We start from the raw sequence: 21,136 nt of genomic DNA on the forward strand, positions 1-21,136 counted from the left end.
ATATTTGATTAAACACAGATCCAAAAATACTGTACATACTAAAGCAACAGCCAATGACACCCTTAAATACCTAATCTTCTATACCAAACATACAAATACACAAATCTATGTCAAATGTAAAGAGTGAAATGGGGGTACAGCAAAAATGGTCATTTGTTACCTCATAACCTGACGGGCCAGGAGGGCCAACTGGACCAGCAAGTCCTGGAGGTCCTGGAGGTCCCTAAAAATAGAGACACCAATGCCAGTTTATATCCGACTGTACTAAAACCAAATGCAAGCATTAAGAACGAATGGAACGTGCAAACGACTACTATGGTATATGAGAGACAGTGGATGACATCACACAATATAACCAATCACACCACAATTCAGGAATGCGTGTGTGTGTATGACCTGATGTGGTAGGCGGTTTTGAGTCCACAGTTCTACATAGTGGATGCATCTTATATTTCAGTCAATTCGGTCCTTATTACAGTGAATTTATCTATTGTTTCAGTCAACACAGCCCTGAATTCAGTGAATATATGTTTCTTATCCAATGTCAATGCAGCCATCTGAACTTACAGAAACTCCTGGTTGACCTGGAGTTCCTGGCTCTCCTCTCCCTGAGGAATGTTGTGGTGTCCCCAAAATCTCACCAGGTTCTCCCTGCCAGGGGACGAGCAGTGAGTCAGAACAAATCAACAGGTGGTACACTTATAGAGGAATCAAACGCACAGCCAATATTTACTCAAGATTAATGTTTCATTATAATAAACCACTTACCTTGGGGCCTGGTAAACCAGGAGGACCCTAAAGAATATAATAGTTAGATTCTGTTAGGTTTGTTAAACTCAGCAACTGCAAAACATATCTGTACAGAAAGACTGTTGAATTTCATAAGAAGAAAGCATATATATTACTGTATATGTCCATGACATAAATGAGGTGAACATCGGGGCAAAGCATTTCATTGTAATTATTCATTTTTTATTTACCATAGAGCACCCTGTATTTTGTTGCTCCATGGCACCAGCGGTTGGTGTCACTCACCTGCAGCCCCTGTATGCCAGGATGGCCAGAACCCCCAGAGATCCCACGATCCCCCTGCACAAACAGCAATACTGCATGGTCAGAAATGAAGAATAAGCAATGAATGCTAAATAAATAAGCAGCTACAGTACAGGGACTGGCTAGCATCAGCATTCATAATGAGGCATGAACACCTCCTGAATAGCGAGTTTAAGGTACATGTACTGCAGTTTTTTGAGGGCCCCTGTCAGTCAGGACACTCAGAATTATCCTAAATCCTCCCATATGCTGCCACTGGCGTGGGCCCCTTCCCACTGCTGAGGCTTAGTGTGTCCGACAGCCGTGTACCCACCTTCGTCCCGTTGCACCCTGGGATGCCCCTCAGTCCAGGCGGCCCGTCACTTCCCGGCAGACCCTGTGAAGGGGAGAGGCACAGACAGGGCACAGAACATTTACCACAGCGCCCGTTTACACCCGCATATACCCACAGACCAGGGAAGGGACTGACATGAACAGAGGAAGGAGGAGCAGGACATGAGGCTAAAACAGGTGTGGGCTAATCCAGTCTAGGAGGGCCAGTGTGTGGGCAGGCTCTTCCGCCTGTTACTCAGGCTGAATTAACTGATTGGCTGTTTACACCAAAACTGGTTCCCTCATAGATTAGATCACAGAAAAACATTTTGTACAGGGACACAAGATCAGTCTTTGGCTGTCACTCACCTGCTCATCAAGAACTGCAGGTAAAATGTCAGATGATATAAATGTTAGAGCTAATTAAGCAATTAAGGCCAGAAGGTGGCATGGAAACCAGAAACAGATACAGCTCTCTTTTCCCACCACTGCGTTAAAAGGTGTACCTTAAGTAAAGATTGAGGGAATAACAAACAGAGAGAGGGTGATGGAGGAGAGAAAAGCATAACAATGGCGTGAGAAGAAGGGGGGAAGGGGTTTACAGACAGGGGTGTACAGTTTATCCAGCTTTGGCCAAATGAGTGACTGCTGTCTCCCTGTTCATCCTCCAGAGCGCACGGATTTAACAAGAAACTCACCGGCACACCTGGGGTTCCTGGGAAACCAGGCAGCCCGGTGGGACCCTGTAAACAATATGGCACAGAAGGAAATATCACAGCACAGGCATTATACAGAAAACAGTATCATGTATAGCACTAGTGGTGTAGTGTGAAGGGTAAGGAACTCGGCCTTTGGAACAGAGGTTGCAGATTTGAATCCCAGGCAGGACGCTGTGGGTGTGTGCTTTCGAGCAAGGCACTTAACCTAAATTGCTTCAGTATACCCAAATGTAATTGTATATCCAATTGTATAAATGGATACTTTGTAAAAAGGATGCGTAAGTCATTCTGGAGTGTCTGTTAAATGCCAGTAATGGAATAATGACTCACAGAACCACATGATCTCATAGTGTAAGGAGATGTGCTTCACAGATTACAGTGCCAAAGCTGTCATTACTACTGTAGGGATGTATATGCACTACACTAACACAGGGATGTAGGACTACACTAAGTAATCTCTTAACCATTAAAGCTAATTATAGAGCATTCTGCTCTACATCCAGTGAAGCAAATTATAGGTACTAGGAATGAAGACTTATTCCTAACGAATCTTAGGGAACAATCTTTAAAAAAGCTTTGGAAAATGAAATCTTCTGAAACATAAGCTAGCAGAAGTAGATTCCAGAGCTCAGAGTAATTTACAGCGGATAATAACTTACAGTTTAAGAGAAATTCCTAAAATTATTTTCAGAACTGTAAACATTAAATATAATTAATAATAATAATAATAATATAATAATATAATAATAATATAATAATAATTTAAACATTTAATAGCAGTGTGAAATTGTAATTGGGGGGAGGGGGGAGGGCTGGACACTGCAAATGTGGGGTGAAGTTGCGGCACCTCAATGTTTCTATTTAAAAAAACAAACTCCCCTCCCCCTTCATCTTGCAGGTCTTGAAGCATACACTTTGATGGTGGCACTACCATGTGACAGTGGCACTAGTGGTGCTTCCCATGTGAAATGTACTTTTGTAAGCTGCTTTAGCTAAAATCATGAGCCAAATGACTTAACGTAAAAAACCATACATCACAGTTAAGCATGGTGATATTTGGGGTGGAGAGGTCATATGGAACGCTGAGCCGTAGTAAGTGGGGGTGACGTGATGTTTGCAGACAGTGTATATGATATAAAATGGCTTCAGAACGAGAAGAAAAACTGATATGAGGGTTAGGCAAGCTTCGAAATGCCAGGTGAGGGTGGAGGGCTTAAAATGTCATTGCATCACATCCTGTGGGTGGGGCTTAATCCAAAGGAGACAGTTTGATTCATTAAGTCTTATCCGATCAGCACTGAATATGTGTACCAGAGCAAGGAAGTTCAGAAGGTGAAGTCCTTCTCAACATGTCTGTGTGCACGGTTCTGTTCTACATCAGCGCACAGACCGTCCACTGATACTTACTCTGATTCCTTTTGGGCCAGTCGCACCAGGAATTCCATCGTTACCCTGAAAGAAAGCAGGTGTGTCTCACTGCAGGTGTCGGCATCACTGTTTCTGTAGCAACCGCTGCAGAATCAGTCATCAGCCGGGTTTCTTTTTTTTTTCACCCAATCGCATGCTGTTGCTCTGCCGTTTCCATGGTAACCCAGTGAGACTCACTGGCAGAGTGTGAAAGAAAAGCAGCACACAGAAAGCACACATCCTGCTTGCATAACACACACCCGTCAGACATGGGCCACTGCTGTGCAGCCTGAGACACTGTTCATGTCGGGCTTTGAGTAGGGAGTGATGGCGTTAAGCTATTGTAGGTCCATGCATCTGTACACTTGACTTCAGGCGGGGGTGATGGTGTTAGGTGAGGTGAATGCGTGTGTGCACTTGACTTCAGTACAGAGTGATGGTGATTGGAGGTGCATGCATGCGTGCATTTGACTTCAGTAGGGAGTGATGATGTTAAGTTACTGTTGGTGCATGTGTGTGTGCATTTGACTTCAGTAGGGAGTGATGGAGTTAGGGGAGGTGCATGCATGTGTCCTACCTTCTCTCCACCGGGCCCAACGCCTCCCTCTGGGCCGGGGAACCCCGGGACCCCTGGAGGGCCTGGTAGCCCAGGGGTGCCTCTGTCACCCTGTAGAAGAGAAGCCACACTGAGCTGTACCAGCACCACCAGCGACTGCTGCACCCACTCAATTCACACAATCAAACACGTTTTCTGTACTGGCACCATGCACTCAGTCCCTGTGTAAGGTGAGTACCTGTGATAATATACACCTGTATGTGGGGTTTACGGGTTCACGTGTGTGTGTATGCACATATAAGCGTACGTGTCTGTTAAAATTTGAAAATGTGTGTATGCATGTGTGCAAGAGATTGTGTGTGTGTGTGTGTGTGTGTTAGTAATTCATAAGTGTGTGCATGTGTGTTTGCAAAGGTTAACAAGTGTGTGTATTGTATGTGTGCATGTGCATAAGAAAATGTGTGTGTGTGTGCTTGCACATTTGATTGGTGACATGCATTTGTGTGTGACCGCACTAAAATCATGAAAAACAAAATTCACAAAAATAAATAAGACTCTATAATGCGACGTGATGTGTAGAAAAACAGCAAATACACAGTGCCCTCCAGGGTAAGGCACATTGCCCCCTGCTGTCAGGACATGAAACAACAGAACCCTGAAGGTGTTGCCAATGTGGCTCCATCTGGTGGAGACTGCCTATACTGCAGTCCATGTTCCCCTTAAAGGGAACCCTGCCTGTAAGACTTGTAGGGATTCATATGTTGTAAATTTCCACAGATATGAAAATATGTTGTAAAACCCACACGAAAGAATTCATTTATTTTAAAAGACCGAAACCTTTAATATAAATTTTGACCAATGGAGATCGTCATTATTTTAGACGCGCAATGAACTTCGGGTAGATGATGTACAATGGTTGCATCTATCTGGCTCGAATCGAAAAGGCCGAACAGAAGACATTTTCAATGCCGCACAATGGACAAGAGAGCCATGGACAGGAGACCACGTGCAACCACTTGACGTCACTACCCAGCGTGCATTGTGACGGTAATAACAATGGCGACCTATGAATTGATTTTTATTTCATTTTAAATAACCAAAATCTTCTATGTGGTTTTTATGACATGTTTATATAATTGAAGGCATTTAGACCATATTAAGGCCTACATGTCTTAACCTCTTGTCATTTTAGGTCGCAAAGTTCGGTCATCCTACAGGGGTTCAATCATGAAATGAACCATTATTGTTTGGGTGGGGATTCAATTAATGTCTTCCCATGGAGGTTAGCGGGTTTGTGTGGTTGTCAAGGTTTGTTTGTTTCCACCAATTACCTTGCTAAATGAGCTAACTGGCTATTTACACCAACACTGGTTCACTTGCAGATTAGATCACAGTTAGACGTTAGGGTCAAATTGGGACACAAGACCAATCTTCAGCTGTCATTCGTACATTTATCAAGAAATGCAGCTAGAATGTCAGATGGTGTAAATGTTGGGCTAGTTAAGCATTAAGGCCAGAAGTTGGCATGGAAAAGAGAAAAACGGATACCGCTCTCGTTGCCCACCTCAGCCTTAAAGAGGCAGTTAACTTCTTGTATTTTTCAATATTATTGCAGTTTTGATGCATGTTTTTGATTGGTCGAGACGGTCTTTCTGTGTAAAGCATATCTTAGATAGTTACAGAAGTTTCTGACAACCTGGCAGCTTTATAAAGGTAGGCATCTGGGCATTTAGGCATTTGTGGTATAAAGCAAGGGAATACACTTCAAGTAACTCAAAGGAGCTTGTTGAAATCAAAAACAAAAACCAAACCTGAATCGATATCAAAAATTCATTTAATCATAAAAATGTGATTAGAATGTTCTTAACTGAGCATTCTAATATTGAAGTAACAATCACTGTTGGTAATTTAAAGCAATTGAGTTCTAGAACACTGACTTAGAATTGGGAAAATGTTTTTTTTTAAATCTCTTCAAAAGGCCAAGTTTGCACAGCACAGCACTTCATAGAAAGAGGAAAAACAGTTGTGTGGTAAAAAAGAAGGTTTTACGTGACTGCAAATGATAAATGCATCAATGGGAGAAAATTATTACAAATAAAAACACTGTGAGTAATAGAAATAAGAATTTTCTGGCTAGGAAATAAAAGACAGTATTATGCTCATTGGTATGTATTATGACAAGAGAGGTGGATGTTCAAATATTACTGTGAGAGATGTGTTTATTAGAATAGATTATAGAAACGCTGCCCTCCTCACTTCCTGTATGTTTTCAAACCTCTCACATGTGAGGATATTTCACAGCACTGCTGAGTTCTCAGCATGATCCTTCCATCAAAGTGGCAATCACTGTAAAACTATCCCCTATTGCACTGATTCTGCAAACTGAATGACACCCAGTAATGCCAGTAACATATTGGGGAAAATACTGATTCATTTTTTTCTGCATTTATTTTCTTCAGATTTTTAAGAGTAATTTCTAATAGAAGCATGACATATATATTGTATGATTTAGCCTTGATTTATTTTTACTGTTCATAGCTTTTTACTATTTAGAATTCTCAGCCCAGTTCTTTGAACCATGCACACTGAAAATATCCTATAGATCAAAACCTTTACTTAGGGTGACCATATATAGGTTTTCAAGACAGAAAACGGACGACCGGATGCTGTCGCCAGTTATGACATTTCCCTCTAAAATAATGCAACTCTTAAGGAACCACTATTTTCTACGTCTGCTTATTATAAACAAAAAATATTATTTTAATTCAATATTATTTCAATTCAAACTCTTCTGTTAAGGAGTTTTTCTTGAAAGTCTTCAAACTACTGGCCATTTGACTGGGTGTGTTTTTGACCTCAGATGATTTTGTTTGCACACTTCCATTCTTCCAGTCAAAATAATGAATCTTCACTGGGAATATTTTCACTGCCGAGTGATTGCTCCCATCTGTGATAACATCACAGTAAGGCATGTCTTCAAGTGTTTTCAGAGCTGTGTCAACAGAATGCAGCGCTATCTCAGCTTTAACAGTGGCTTCTGTCTTGGGGCAGCCACTTAAAGATTTTCTGGCAGTCTTGGAATGAGAGAATGCCTTATTTAACAATAACATAGTCAATTGAACAAATATAAAGTTGAGCTATTTGTTTATTTATACAGTCTGCGGTCTACGGAATGAGCAAAGCAAAATCCCAGAAATTTTTTAGGAATTTAGAAATCCTGCCCGGACTGATATTTTAGGTCCCAAAAAAAGGACATGTCTCGTCAGTCTGCTTTCCTCCTCTGGTGTGTTGTGGCTCCGGAAACCTGTTAATTGCTCCACTTTTCCAGTGGCAAGCAGGTAAACATTCTATGAGTGTGTGTGTGTGTGTGTGTTTGTATGTATGTATGTGTGCATGCATGTGTGTGTGCATGTGTAAATGTGTGTATGTATAAGTGTGTGTGTGTAAGCGTGTCTGCATACTCACCCTTCCTCCTTTTACACCACTGCAGTCACACCCTGCACAGCCAGCACAAGCCTATCAGAGAGAGAAAGAGAGAGAGAGGGAGGGGTTATAGAGAGAATCGGCCAGAGCTACAGCTCTCTTCAGGTAGTTCCATCATATCAAAACATTATACAGGACAATGAACAGCATCATGCACAACCACGAACATTAATGCTATCTGAATGAGCTAATAACAGATCCACTAATATTAATACAACATGGATATTCTAATCTAATCATGATGATATAAAGATGATTGATGATTCTGCACAGTGTCTCTCTGAACTGGTGCCCTTGTATAGAACATACACTGTGTTCTGGCTGCATTCCAGGTGGGCTCAGGTTACTAGGTTACTGCCTACTGCCAGTAGAAGGCGACTGAACGCAAGTGAAAGTAATTTAATTAGACCCTACAGTCAGCCTCCATTAGGAAGTAGGCTGGGTTAACATATCAGAGGTTCTTTTGCGAAATGATATATAATCAAAACAGATAACAGCAGGCTTTTGATTGGTATTCACAACTAAGAAGCACAGTTATGAAAAAAAGGATGATTAAACATAACGATAGTCTGATTACGCAGGTGCATGGTTTTTTATGCATGATACCCCATTTTCAATGTTAAACAAATACATTACTAATCATGTTAATTAGTTATGCTGTGGAAGCATAAGTCCACATTTTTAACAATCACACTACATTTATCTTTTAAACACCAACCAATAAAGATGTTCAACAGACTACACAGATGTCCGTAGACCCAGAACATGTTTGTCGCTTGTCATGGCATAACACAGATAGCTGATCATGGACCAGTACTTGAGGCCCTTCCAAACTGCACATTAAAGGGAACCTCCAATGGAATAAAGCATGAACTGCAGAGAATGGAAATTTAAGAATATATTTCATTTGCTTTCTGATTCATAATTTGCTTTTATGTTATTCCAGTTTAAAAGGCTGCAGTTTTGTGTCTATGAACACAATAGAGCAATGCTCTATAGAACTGCTGACTCTCAGGACCCAAAGTCCCGCCTTTTAAAAGGGTATTGGCTGATACTGGTATCCAGGGATATGGTGCTCATGGTCATGAATTTGCATACATGCCTTTGCACTCAAATGGATGCCTTGGTTCCAAATTAAATGAGAGGCTGACAGCCACACCCCTGGACACTGAGAAGAGTCAACAGCGCCTTAAAATAGGGAATCTTAAATCAGAGAGCCAGCCAATCACCTTCCACGTGAACAAACTCCCTTTGTTCTCAGGCAGCGCCTACGTGGGTGCAGGCTAAAGGAAGCTTGTGCGCTGGGAGGCAGGCACTTTTACAGGCATCTTCAGGTTTTCATGTTGTTGCTTCTGCCTGAGTTCATGGGCAGAAATGCCAAAAGATTCTGTGCAGGCACACTCAATGTGCTCTTTCCATTTGATTGCCTCAATTTGACAACATATAATGCAGTACAGATAAGCTAAATTGAACTGCTAGTTCCTCATACTGTTAAAATGAAATATTTATACTCATTTGACCATACACTTTGAAATTAGAAAAAGTTAATAAAAAAAACTGTACTTGAACTCACAGGTAGTGTTGATGATGTTTAGTGTCTTTATTGCTTAACACAATCACACTACTCAGTCACAAGAAATGGACAAATAACTGCCAAACACTATGTTACACTTCATCTTCGATTCACAGTAAACTGAGCACAGTCGTAGGTGCAAGGGGATTTGCACCTCCGCTTGCAGTTATTCAAAGAGCCACTGGGTGACGCCATTGAGACACATTCAATCCACCTGTGGCTGGGTATACGGCCTGGGTACTAGGCCTGATGATCAGGCTCAGTGCTAAACTGACGAATTTAATCTGTCCAAAAACAACAGGAGATAAACACAGAGTGATTGAGTCTTCTTCTGTATCAAAGAAGACATTATTGGATCATTTGATAGACCTCTTCAGTTTGTTTATTTTTTATTTTATTTTTTTAAATAAAAAATGTGTGCTGGCCTGGGTGATTATCCACACTGATGCTTGATGCACAATGATTAATATATAAACCAAAAATAGTCTATGCTTTTAGACAGGAGGGATCTTGAAGCCTCCCATATCTGTACAGGTAATGCCAGATGCTATTCCCACATGCTACCAGTGTAACTGTGCAGAATAATCAGATCTCTCCATTACGGTTTCAGAGTCCCTCAGCACATTAGCTTGAGACTTGAACATGAGCTGGGGCTTGAGAATTCACATCCAGCAGCACTCTGAAAACCTTGCCTTCAGCAAGGTAAAACCACTGGATTGTAAAGCACATTATGAAGCAGGCTGCACTAATCCACTGTGAGCAGCCCTATATGAGGACATCGGGGCACTCTAGGAACTGACCAATCCATTTCAAGATGGCCTTGAATTGTGGATCAAGTGTGTGAATTCATAGTAAAAATTGTGTTTTTCCACCAGAGGGCAGTAAAGAGTTTGGGCAGCCAAAGAGGTGTTAATCTGTCTCTTGCGATTCATTTTGGGCATGTTCAGACAAATGCAACATCAGTACTCTGTGAAAACCTATGTTCAAATGTTCATTCCCTGATGCCCTACCCACTAAACCACACTGTTGCTCTGACCACTACACCACACTGCTGCTCTGACCACTACACCACACTGCTGCTCTAACCACTACACCACACTGCTGCTCTAACCACTACACCACCCTGCTGCTCTAACCACTACACCACACTGCTGCTCTAATCACTACACCACACTGCTGCTCTGACCACTACACCACACTGCCACTTTAACCTCTCTACCGCATTGTTTGCTAAGGCACTTAATTTTTTAATGTCTCATTATATATTGAGCTATGCATGCAGATAATTAGGTAGTTATTAAAGGAAGTTAACCTTGACATTTATGAATATGTAATAAGCGACAGCCATGATTTAATGCAGAAACTGAAACCCTAGCAGGCATATACATCGGACCATGGAGTAATAATCTCTGATACCTCAGGTAAAAGCCAGGAGGGACTGACACATTCCACCATGCATGGTTGGGGGGGCGTGGGGTGGGGGGCGGCGTGTCCTTTTCGATTTCTACGCTGCTGCAGTAAAAGCGATTAGTGGGCGGGGCTCAGCAGTCTGACTCCCAGCTGAGCAGAGGAGGGCTTTAATGCCGGCTGCAGGACACACGTTTTGTGTGTGTTTGTTCAGAAGGGCGAAGCCTTGATAGAGGACTGCAGGTCGGCCGCGTCATGGAGGGAGACTCGTGTGCAGCATGGTTGGTAGCGGGGGGGGGGGGGGGGGTGGGGGTCGCAGAGGCACACTCCCTCAGAAATGTGAAAAATGTCAGAAGCTGACCTGGAGACCGCAGTCAGGAGTGCTTCACTGAACATCACACGTCAGGGTGCATCTGCTCAAGGCTCACACATACTCTCCAAAAAACTTAAGTAAGTTACATATTTACGCCTGACACTTTACCTGATGCTTACAGCCACACATGTACCGCACACAAATACAAACACACACACACACACACACACACACATATATACTCAGCACACTCATACAAACACACACATACACACATACATATGCACAGCACACACATACACACATACACACACACACACACAAGGTACTGCACTTGACCTTATGAACCACCCAGAGCAGTCCCAAGACTCACAAATCTATTTAAGTTCTATATTATTTCTATCTTCCGAAAGAGAGACATGACCATTTCTTCCATCAGAACCTGCACTGTGCCTTCTTCACTGGAAATGAGGTGACTCTATAAATAAACTTATAATGGGTGCTATAATCATGTGTCTAGTGCTAATTTCCATGTAAAACTGTAGTATGTCGGGTCCAAACCCAGCACAGGCTTCATGTAGTTCTGCTTTTATTCTGTAGCTACAGAATCCAAACAAATACTGACCCTGGATTAATCCTATATGTTCCACACTACAGCTGGATGTATCATTATGCATTAGCAGTCACCACATATGTATCCACAGCCTGAGAAAACAAGCCCCTTAAAGCTGCTGAGGAATCAGTATAGAGATGCTGCACATCCTCATACCGCCCTAGAAATATCCATTCATTATATACCCATTAATCCTGATACACACTCCTTCCTCCTAATACACACCCATTATTCCTAACAATATGGATTCCTAATGCACTGACATGTGATAAAAACAATATATATTAATATAATTATAAATCAAGTTTTTTCAGACCACTCCATGTCGATAGTGTGAAAACTGACGCATTTTCAGACCTACAAATGAATCATAATTGCCTCTTCATTTTAACAGTTACAGGCTGTCCTAAACGGCAATAAACGTCGTCCTCAATTTCAATTTGGTGGTTGGTTGCCAAGTTTGGCAGCGCTTGCCAGATTTCACATAGCCCTCTTGGATGTTTTAGAGAAAAGTGCTCTTTATGTTCGAGAATTTCAGGTAATTCTAAGTTTATTGTGCCCTCATATTTACTGACAGCACACAGCAGCCTACAGGCCTCTTATACAGCTGACTGAAGCCTGAAGCAGACCGGCACTAGTGTGTTCATCCCATTGCACCTCTGCCTTAACCAAACATGAACTCCTGCTGCAGACACTCCCAAGAACATTGGGATCATTCTGTGGACAGCAGTGTGGCAGGATTCACACCTATCCACACACACCTGTAAACACACACCAAACACATACCTGTATACAAACATCTGTAAACACACACCTGTACATGCCCATACCTGCATACACACACCACTAAACACATACCTATAAAAACACACCTGTAAACACATACCTGTGAACATGCACCTCTAAACACACACCTGTGAACATGCACTTATACACACATGCAAACACATACATGTAAACACAAACCTGTAAACATACCTGTAAATTTGTACCTATACACACCTGTAAACACACATCTGTAAACACATGCCTATAAGCATACACCTGTAAACATGCACCTATACACACCTGTAAACACACATCTGTAAACACATGCCTATAAGCATACACCTGTAAACACATACCTGTAAACACACACCTGTCAGCTCCATAATCTGCATTTCATCTTTAAACAAACGTGAAGTCACAGAGCCACACACAGCTAGACACCAAGATAAAGATCATGTGATGTTTCCATCATGACCAAAAAACCCAAACAATAAAATCACAACTTGGCATAACTGCTCTCAAAACCAAAAGCCATGAACTACCCGTATACCTTGATATCTTATCCATCTCCACAGCGGACACCCTTATCCAGAGCTCTGTGGACATAACATGGATAGTAAGAAAGCTTCAATCATCCATTGAAGCAGTTGATTCCCCACTTGGAATTCTGCCTAAATGTCTAGCGCCTGAGCCACTCTGAAAAACTAGGGTCTGTGCTCACAACGAAGCAGATGACCGTGAAACATGACTTAAAGCAGACAGTAACAGCAGCTTTTCTCAACTGGCAAACTAATGGACCATAAGGCTCAACCACAGTAGTCATAAAAACTCTGTCACTTTCATTTCAATCCTAACACAACATTTAGAAAGCCACCTTTCAAAATAATCCACACCACTACACTACAACTAAACTTCATCAGCAAGGTGTTCCCCAGATTTGCAAAGAGCCAGCAGATTTGTAAAAATAGTAGACAACATTATCAGACCAATTTTCAGTCAGATGTCAAAATATTGCAATAAAACATTATTACAAGAGAATTTTTGTTCTGAAGAATGTTTACTGCATGTGTTTGGGCTTTACTTGTCCAACAGGGAAACCAAGGAATCCGTATCATGGTTTTACAGGAGATTCTCTATGCTAACTAGATGTTCAGCTCCTGCTAACACAAAACGTTCTCACAATGTTACTGGAATGTTCTGTCAATGCTATAACACTGCGTCTACATTGCAGCAACACTGTGGCAACATTCTGTGTTAGTGCCGGGGCTCTTGGTCCAGCTCGTGCCCGTGCAAGCTCAACATGTTAAGTGCAGTGCGAAAAAGAAGCATCAACCATTTCACATCAGCCACTTAGGAAAGCATATGCTCCCCTGTGCTCCCTGAATTAATAAGGGCTGCTAGTCAATGGTAAGATTGGGTATTTAAAATTGGGGGAAACAATTAAACAATGATTTTGTGACATACCTCTGACCATCGGGTTGCTCTGAACAGTTTGTGGGCCTGGTTGAGATATCGGGTCTCAAACAGAAGACCTTCTGGTGTTTTCTGTCAGAATGTTGTGGGGGGGTTGGGGAATCAACAGGGGAACCACACCATGTGACCTCCTTTTTCCAATCAGTATCTTCCTTTTTATGAAGTCATCGTTTGATGCTCTGGCATGGTCTTTAAAAGGCACGGAGCAGAAGGGCTGCAGTGGTCCTCTATCTGCACATATACTGTCCCATACTGTACAGATGTGCATTGCCCCACGCCTCCCTGTCACCATCTCAGAAGGTCAACCCCTTTTTCCTCAGTCCCAGAAAGGGAATTCTGCCAAACTCCCCACCCCTCAAACTGAACCCCCCTTTCAACAGCCAGTCAAAACAGAGCTACAAGGCACTTAAGATGTGTTTGTGTCATTGCTTCCTAGCACAATGACCAGCTACTATGTCCGGCAAGACATCGCTCTTCAAATTTAACTCCTTTTTCAGCCACACAGGAGTTGTGTTGCACTAGAAAACCCTACATCTTCATCTCAGAATATATCTTTTTTATCCATTTGGTCGCAAGAACCAACTTCCCATTTTATTCCCTTTGCAATGGGGAGTAGCTGTGCATGTTTCAAATGTACTCCTGTTTAGTATATTTTCATTACCCTCGCTACGGACCAAACTCCCGCAGGGTGGGCAGGAGAATCCAGATCATGAAAGTCATATAGAAGGTAATTTTTGAGAACGTTTCTAAATACCAGTTCATGCAAAAATGTATGCCGTGAACATTGCCATAGAGTTAAATGGATACTGCGCTGTATGCCTAATTAATTGATTAACATAAAAGTAGGCCTATTTTGTGCTAAGGTGTGTCTGCCTGTTTGTTTACATATTTAATAACTTCAAGACTTTCGTGCAAGAACGCGTAATGAAAGATTTCCGATGCTAGCCACAAGTGCTATTTTAAGTTAGACACAAGACTTTCAACGGTAATGTATATTAATGTGCAATAATGGAAATGTGCACAAATCAATCAATGTGCGCCATGACAGCGTCGGTTACTGTAAAACTGTGTATAAAAAATTTAAGTGACTTCGAGAGCCCCTACTTGCGATACACTGTTCATTCACCTTTCAATTCGCTGGCCGCGTCAATTCACTTACCTCTCCGGCACGCGCCATAAAACCACGGGGACAGTGTGAGGCATCACTGCACATATTTTTCTCAACAAATTGACCGATAATGCATTATCACATTATGTTCCTCAGACCTTTTTGTCACTCAAAACGACAAAGACACAAAGCGTCTGTCTGCGTAGCCTGTTTCTTCCCACCTTTGAGCGCCCTGTTAAAATTTATGGTAGTCGTCACTGTTGATAAAAATGTGATGATGAAGCTATAGGTTACTATCGTAAGGAAACTATATACTCACGAAACTGATGTCACAAGCCTATTTAATACAAATAAAATATGTGGTGCTCCAGCGTCGAGCCCTGTAACAAATGCAATGAAAGTTTGCACGTATTGCCTGGTATGTGTGAGAAGCTGCAGTGTGTTAATACAAAACTAATATTTTTTACAGAGTTTACACTAGCTGGCAGAAATGTGAGATGAAATGTGAAATGAGACCGAAAAGCTACAGTGTTTATTTTATACTGAATATTTAGAGAAACACGAAAACTGCATGACAATTAAATCAGGAAGTTATTCAGTATTTAACCCAAGGAGAGTTTCTGAGTCAAGTAGCCAAAAAATGTGATGTAGAAGAGCCACATCTACGCTACTCCACTGAGTAAAAAAAACATATTTTTAAATATGAACTACAGCAAATTAAAAGTAATAATACCATGCATCAAAAAAATTACAGTACTGGGATACTGATTCACATATTCCAAACAAACACTTGAAGTATATTTAGCCGATATTAGGTTACATTTATTTGCTGTGGGCTTGTCTGAAAAACCCGATCCAGAATTCGCAAATACTGTCTCGTCACTTAATGCTTAATTCAGGAAATAAAAAATAGCAATTGCGCATGGCAGTTCACTCACCGCTGCTTCTGAGTCCCGCACCCCAAAGGAGAGGGTCGTTAAAAGCAGAGCCAGGACAAGTGTCTGCATACTCTTAATGTTGGTATTCTTCGTATTAAGAAATATTCAACAATTCAGCACTATCACTGTACTAGTACTAAGCACTTGCACATGTCCTAGTACTAGTATAGTACTCGTAATATTCTTTAATTAATCATCTTAAATATAAAGTTTACAAAACGTTAAAAAGTATGCAGATAGCTTGACTTCCCAATCTCACGACCTTGTGCCAGCTCTCTTCTGCCGCTGCACCAAAGTTTTTCGCTGCCACTTAACCTGGCGACTGGAACTACTTTTTGTGGCCAGCGATCATTCCGCAAAAGTAGTCCACGATGACACCCACCCCAAAATGTGTCTATTCTGCATTTGCTTTCATAGCAAAGTTGCTTCTATAATGCAAACGGTTTGTTGTAATATTCTTATAATATATGTGTTGAATTAATTCAGAAAATGTATACCTTTTCCAAATTCAACAATTGCAATCATTCACCGGGGCTTTGTGCACGAGGCGGATTAGGACACATTCGCCCACCCAAACTTATTATTTCTAGCCGTTTTACCTCCTTAGGAGAATATGGACAGCATACCTTAGACATGACTCTGCAGGCGATTTAAGATTTGAATTTTACGTGTAAATTGTCTTTCGCATTCTTCATGCAAGACATGCAAATGATGGAATGAACGGAATGGCTGTGACAGATTTGCGCATATATTAATGTCTGAAAATGTAATATAATAAGCCCCATCCATATCACGTTTTCTTATGTTATTATATACTTTATAGGCTTTCTTTTCTGTCATTCTAGAGGTAGTCATACATTCAGTCACTTGTATTATGTATCTTGAAATGCGGTTATTAATCATGATTATTAGCTAAAGCTCATTTTGAGATTACCAGAGAAATGTACCTGTTTTTGATGACGCCACAAACATGTCGTTAGTTGCTAAATAATCATTAATAAAAATTAATTGGGAAATTTAGGTACGCACAAGCTTGTTTAGACGATTAAATAATGACTGCAATAAAGCGTTTCTCATAGCACACGTTGAGGTACAGTATAATAGACCTGATTATAATGAAGAAACGAAAAACATAAGAAAAATAAACTTGGTAAATCATTCAAATAAGACACCAAAGCAACCGAAATAATTTTTTGGCAAAACAATCTCAATCTGAATTTGAGATGCTGCACATAATTAGCTGCGAATATCATGGGGGCAACAAGATGTTTTATTTAATTGTTGTGCATGAAAATAACACCTGGTGTAACTCATGTAGTAAGCTGAATGGTTTTGAAATTGTGTGATATGGGGCTGTTATTATGGTAATAACTATAAGTAATCTGTTTCACTCTACTTTGGTACTCTAATTCCAACAAATACGCCACAGCATGCGGACAACTGTTGACTGGTCGAATTTAGACTACCTGTAAAGAGGGAAAGGTGTATCGCTCTACCTGCGCTCTACCCTATGGAGACTCCGCCCCCTCCACCCTCTAATGCCCTCACCGCTTATTGCGTGCTTTCGAATCAAGCGGGTGAGCTTTCCAACCGCTGAAGTTTGGTGAGTTATGTTTTCTGTCGTTCAGAGCATGCATATCTGTGTATTTTAGGTGATTATTACATTGGATCTCACACTTAACAAAGATTAATATTTGCGTCGTACTCTCCCCAGTTGCTGTTGGCTTCTGTGACAGTGGGAGAACAGCATCGTGGATCCTGTGGCGAGCGCAAGTGAAGTCTGGTGAACCGTTTCTCACTGCAGAAAGTGAGAGGCGGCTATAGGTCAGACACCGGAGTTTCACGCTGCAGAGGACAAAATGAAATTCGGGTCCGTTTAACTTTATTGATTGACATCCATTGCAATGATACTAGCATATTAATATACGACATTTATACTGCTTATTTTGCATATAGTATACTGCTTATGCCAGTTAATCATTAGTATTTTACCACAGAATACCTGATCGCCTATCGCTCTTGCACAAAAATAAATAATATTAATTATTTGGTTTTGCTTCATTTACAGAATTTTCGTGTTCGTTGTTGTCTTGGCAGTTGAAACTACGTATGGGGTAAGTTCAATTGATGTCTTTACTGTCGCTTAGCCATAAATATTTATCGCATTCGCCACAGTCAGTGATATCCAGACTCACTCTGTCGTTAAGATTTACTGGCATGTATTTTCTTGGAGAATGAAAATAAAAAATAAAAAAATTATTTTAAAAAATTATTTACAGTAGCCAACCATGATAATTATTTTAGAGAAAATAGCTAACATGGGAGTGTCTAGTTGATTACATGGGGAGAACTACACCTCAGAAGAATTCAATGTTTAAATCAGGATAATTTAATGCGCTACCCGTTCAGACTTGGTGTTGCGACATTGGCAACGGTAATTGTACAAATTGTAATATTGCTACATTCATATGCACGGCAAGCCTACGTTAGTTCACACTTATTATTACTTGTTAGTTATGGGGTTACCCTACTCCTCTGGATATCCTACACGTCGTAAATTCTAATGTTACAGGGGTAAGTAGGCACAACGGATTTAGAATTGGATTTACGTTTTCATTTGACATTTTATCACATGTACAAGTAACTATATTTAATCTGATTATATTTCTAAATGTTTATAGCGAAACGTTTTGTAACTTGAATGTGCGACGATTTATCGTTGTATGTATGGAGAACCAATGACGTGATGAATTAAGCAAACTTAACCGGGAGGGTATTTGTCAGTGAAAAGACAGTGAAAACTTTCATAAGACGTGAAACCGCTGTACGCTTCATCAGGTTGTCCCGCGTGTAGAGAGAAGTAGTGCACCTTGTATCAATATGTTTACTACAGTAAAACGAATACTATTCAAATATCTTGGTGAAATCCCCACCCATTTCTGCTCTTAAGGACGCTGTAATTCTCTTAATTTATGCTGGCACAGACTCAGCTATACTGTTGTGACTCTTCGCAGTTAAAGTCCTGTCTTTAAATAGAATGAAATGCAACTCCAATGTTAAATCTTTTAGTCCAGATTTCCTATCCTTCTTTTTGGTTGTTTGGTATTTCTTATTGGAGGTTGGCTACTTGAAGTAATGTACCTTGATTTGATGCATTCCCAGAGTTACAGAATCCTGTGCTCATCTTAAATACATAGCCTACTTGTCTTCTTTATTTAAAACAGCCCTGACACTGTGCTCACCTGCTCATTTTTTTCATATATTGGTTTATTCAATTAAATGGAGTTGAAGTTAAGAATAATGGAAACTGGGGGGAATCCAGATTTTTACTCTGTCCTCGGAGGTCTGTGGTGTCCCCAACAAAGAAAGCATTTTCAATGCTTTATTTTGCAGACTGACTTGTATCTACAATGAGTTGTGCCCCCCCCCTTCTTTTTTATGAGAAAAGGCCCACAATGTGGTTTTAGACCATTAGAAATTCTCCAACAGATTGGCATGTGTTCTACAGCAAACTGGACCTGTGCCATCACACTTGTACATTTCTTTTAAGAGAAATGAGAGAAATTTGAAAGACGGTTTGGTCGTTTTATTCCTAATTGCTATAATTTGCTAGCTTAGAAAGCAGCTTGTCACTTGTTTTTGCTTAAAGTAAGATAACTTTGAGCTTCATTTAAAAAAATGTCTCTATCATTTACTACAATCCTAAGTGTGTAATTAGGGTTATCTGTTTCACAGCATGTTTTGTTTATGATTTTTTATTATCTAAGATGTCTAAATAAACGGGGGGAAATGTAACCCTAAACCAGCAACTGTATCTGCTGAGGGGTGGGGCATGTGATTAAATGGCAGGTGTGCAGTATCAGGATAGTGAGGGAGCATGTGGACTCAGAATTTCCTGCAGTGCCCCCTGCAGTATTTTTTTAAAAATTGTAGGCCAGATGTGAGTTCCTCACACTGTTACAACTGGGACCATGTACTCTGTAAGAGTTGATTTAACACTGAACATTATTCTGTTTCGAGAAATATAATTTACTTGTTTGTTTTATTCAGTCCAATTGTTGGCCAGTAACCCAGTTAATTCTGCTGAGACAAAAATGAAGACAAACCACATTTTAGCTAAATATGAATGTTCTTTGGCATGTAGTACTTTCTTATTCTTCTGTTTCATCTGATAAAAATGTGAATGTTTCAAATACTTTTTTTGTTATTTTTGAGAGCTGAAAGAGTAACTCAAAAGAGTTTACCAACTGCATACTCACCATGGGGCTTGAAGTAAAGTAAGGGGAACAGGGTGACCTAATACCTCAGTACCGTGTCTGAGATTCTGTGAATAGAGAAAACTGGGTCCTTGCCTACACGTAGATTTCAGCATGCTGGTAATCTCATAAACCAGATTCACTGATCTTCTGTCTGTATAGAGAGGGAGTTGGCAGGGGCTATTTGGCTAATACACTGGATTGCATCTAATTTCCTTGGAGAGTAAGTTGATATCTGTCCCAATAGACTCTTTCATACATACACATGCATATATGCACGTACATACACACACATGCACACAGGCATGCATGCGCACACACGCGCACACACACACACAGTTAATAAAAACACAGATGATGACAGATTCTGCATAGAAAAAGTATGCAGAAAAAACTGATCACAGGAGGGGTGGAAGTCTCATTAAATATGATATATTTGTATACTAATATTGTGCTCAAGCCTGCCCTGGGCTAGAATTTTATGGTTTAATTGAGTGGTTGCTGGAGAGAAAAATGTTGCACAACCTAAAATAATATTCTGAATGTAGCTGCTTTAGCTCTTGGCATAAGAGATGCAAAGGCATTGCAACAGATCACATGACAGTGTACAGGCATGCACGCTTACACATGCACATGCACGCACACACACACACACACGCACGCACGCACACACGTGCACATGCACGCACACACACAGCAGTTCTCCACTATACAGTATGCGATGAGGTTACCTGTTGCCAGGTTCATTTCCCACAGGGCTCTTAGCAGGACTGCCAGCGTAGCATCGTGGCCACACATTATGATGAATGAGAGTCACATGTCAGGTTTGAGAGCAGTGCTTTACCTGCGCACAAGGCAGTAATGCGTTTATGTCAATGCGATTGAGGAAGCAGAGAGGGTGATGATGCCATGACCTGTTTCTCTGGTGAAATTGTGAGTGGGTAGATACACCCTGACAGAGGAGGTGGGAGTGTTAGACCAGCGACACAGCCTGTGATATACCCTTGGGGAATACTTTTCTGCCTGACATATCTGTTTGATGAATAATCTTTTTTTTTAAAAATGTATTTAATTGCAATTTTAAAAAATGATTAGGCTACATATCTTATTGGTTGATTGATGATGTTGAAAATGGCTGCTCTAAACATTTTGTGCTC

The 21,136-nt window shown here is 40.8% G+C and overlaps 2 protein-coding genes across 4 annotated transcripts in view; one reads left to right on the plus strand and one right to left on the minus strand.

Annotated features, from left to right (window-relative positions):
• LOC135262325 (collagen alpha-5(IV) chain-like) overlaps nucleotides 1-15,997 on the minus strand; it is a 39,739-nt gene extending 23,742 nt beyond the window's left edge. The window contains exons 1-10 of the mRNA XM_064349297.1: nucleotides 15,724-15,997; nucleotides 7,513-7,563; nucleotides 4,069-4,158; nucleotides 3,492-3,536; nucleotides 2,064-2,108; nucleotides 1,367-1,429; nucleotides 1,036-1,089; nucleotides 769-795; nucleotides 568-651; nucleotides 161-223 (exon numbers count right to left, since the gene is read on the minus strand). Of these exons, the coding sequence (XP_064205367.1) occupies nucleotides 161-223; nucleotides 568-651; nucleotides 769-795; nucleotides 1,036-1,089; nucleotides 1,367-1,429; nucleotides 2,064-2,108; nucleotides 3,492-3,536; nucleotides 4,069-4,158; nucleotides 7,513-7,563; nucleotides 15,724-15,792 (591 nt within the window). The 5' untranslated portion in view covers nucleotides 15,793-15,997. The remainder of the gene's footprint in view (nucleotides 1-160; nucleotides 224-567; nucleotides 652-768; nucleotides 796-1,035; nucleotides 1,090-1,366; nucleotides 1,430-2,063; nucleotides 2,109-3,491; nucleotides 3,537-4,068; nucleotides 4,159-7,512; nucleotides 7,564-15,723) is intronic.
• A 1,254-nt stretch (nucleotides 15,998-17,251) lies between these two features.
• The window catches only part of LOC135262324 (collagen alpha-6(IV) chain-like), a 66,235-nt gene continuing 62,350 nt past the window's right edge, over nucleotides 17,252-21,136 (plus strand). For all 3 annotated transcript variants that reach the window (XM_064349294.1, XM_064349296.1, XM_064349295.1), the window contains exons 1-3: nucleotides 17,252-17,326; nucleotides 17,438-17,593; nucleotides 17,792-17,837. In XM_064349294.1, the coding sequence (XP_064205364.1) occupies nucleotides 17,583-17,593; nucleotides 17,792-17,837 (57 nt within the window). In that variant the 5' untranslated portion in view covers nucleotides 17,252-17,326; nucleotides 17,438-17,582. The remainder of the gene's footprint in view (nucleotides 17,327-17,437; nucleotides 17,594-17,791; nucleotides 17,838-21,136) is intronic.

This window comes from Anguilla rostrata, chromosome 9 (assembly GCF_018555375.3).
Source record: "Anguilla rostrata isolate EN2019 chromosome 9, ASM1855537v3, whole genome shotgun sequence".
In the NCBI taxonomy this organism is placed as follows: Eukaryota; Metazoa; Chordata; class Actinopteri; order Anguilliformes; family Anguillidae; genus Anguilla; species Anguilla rostrata.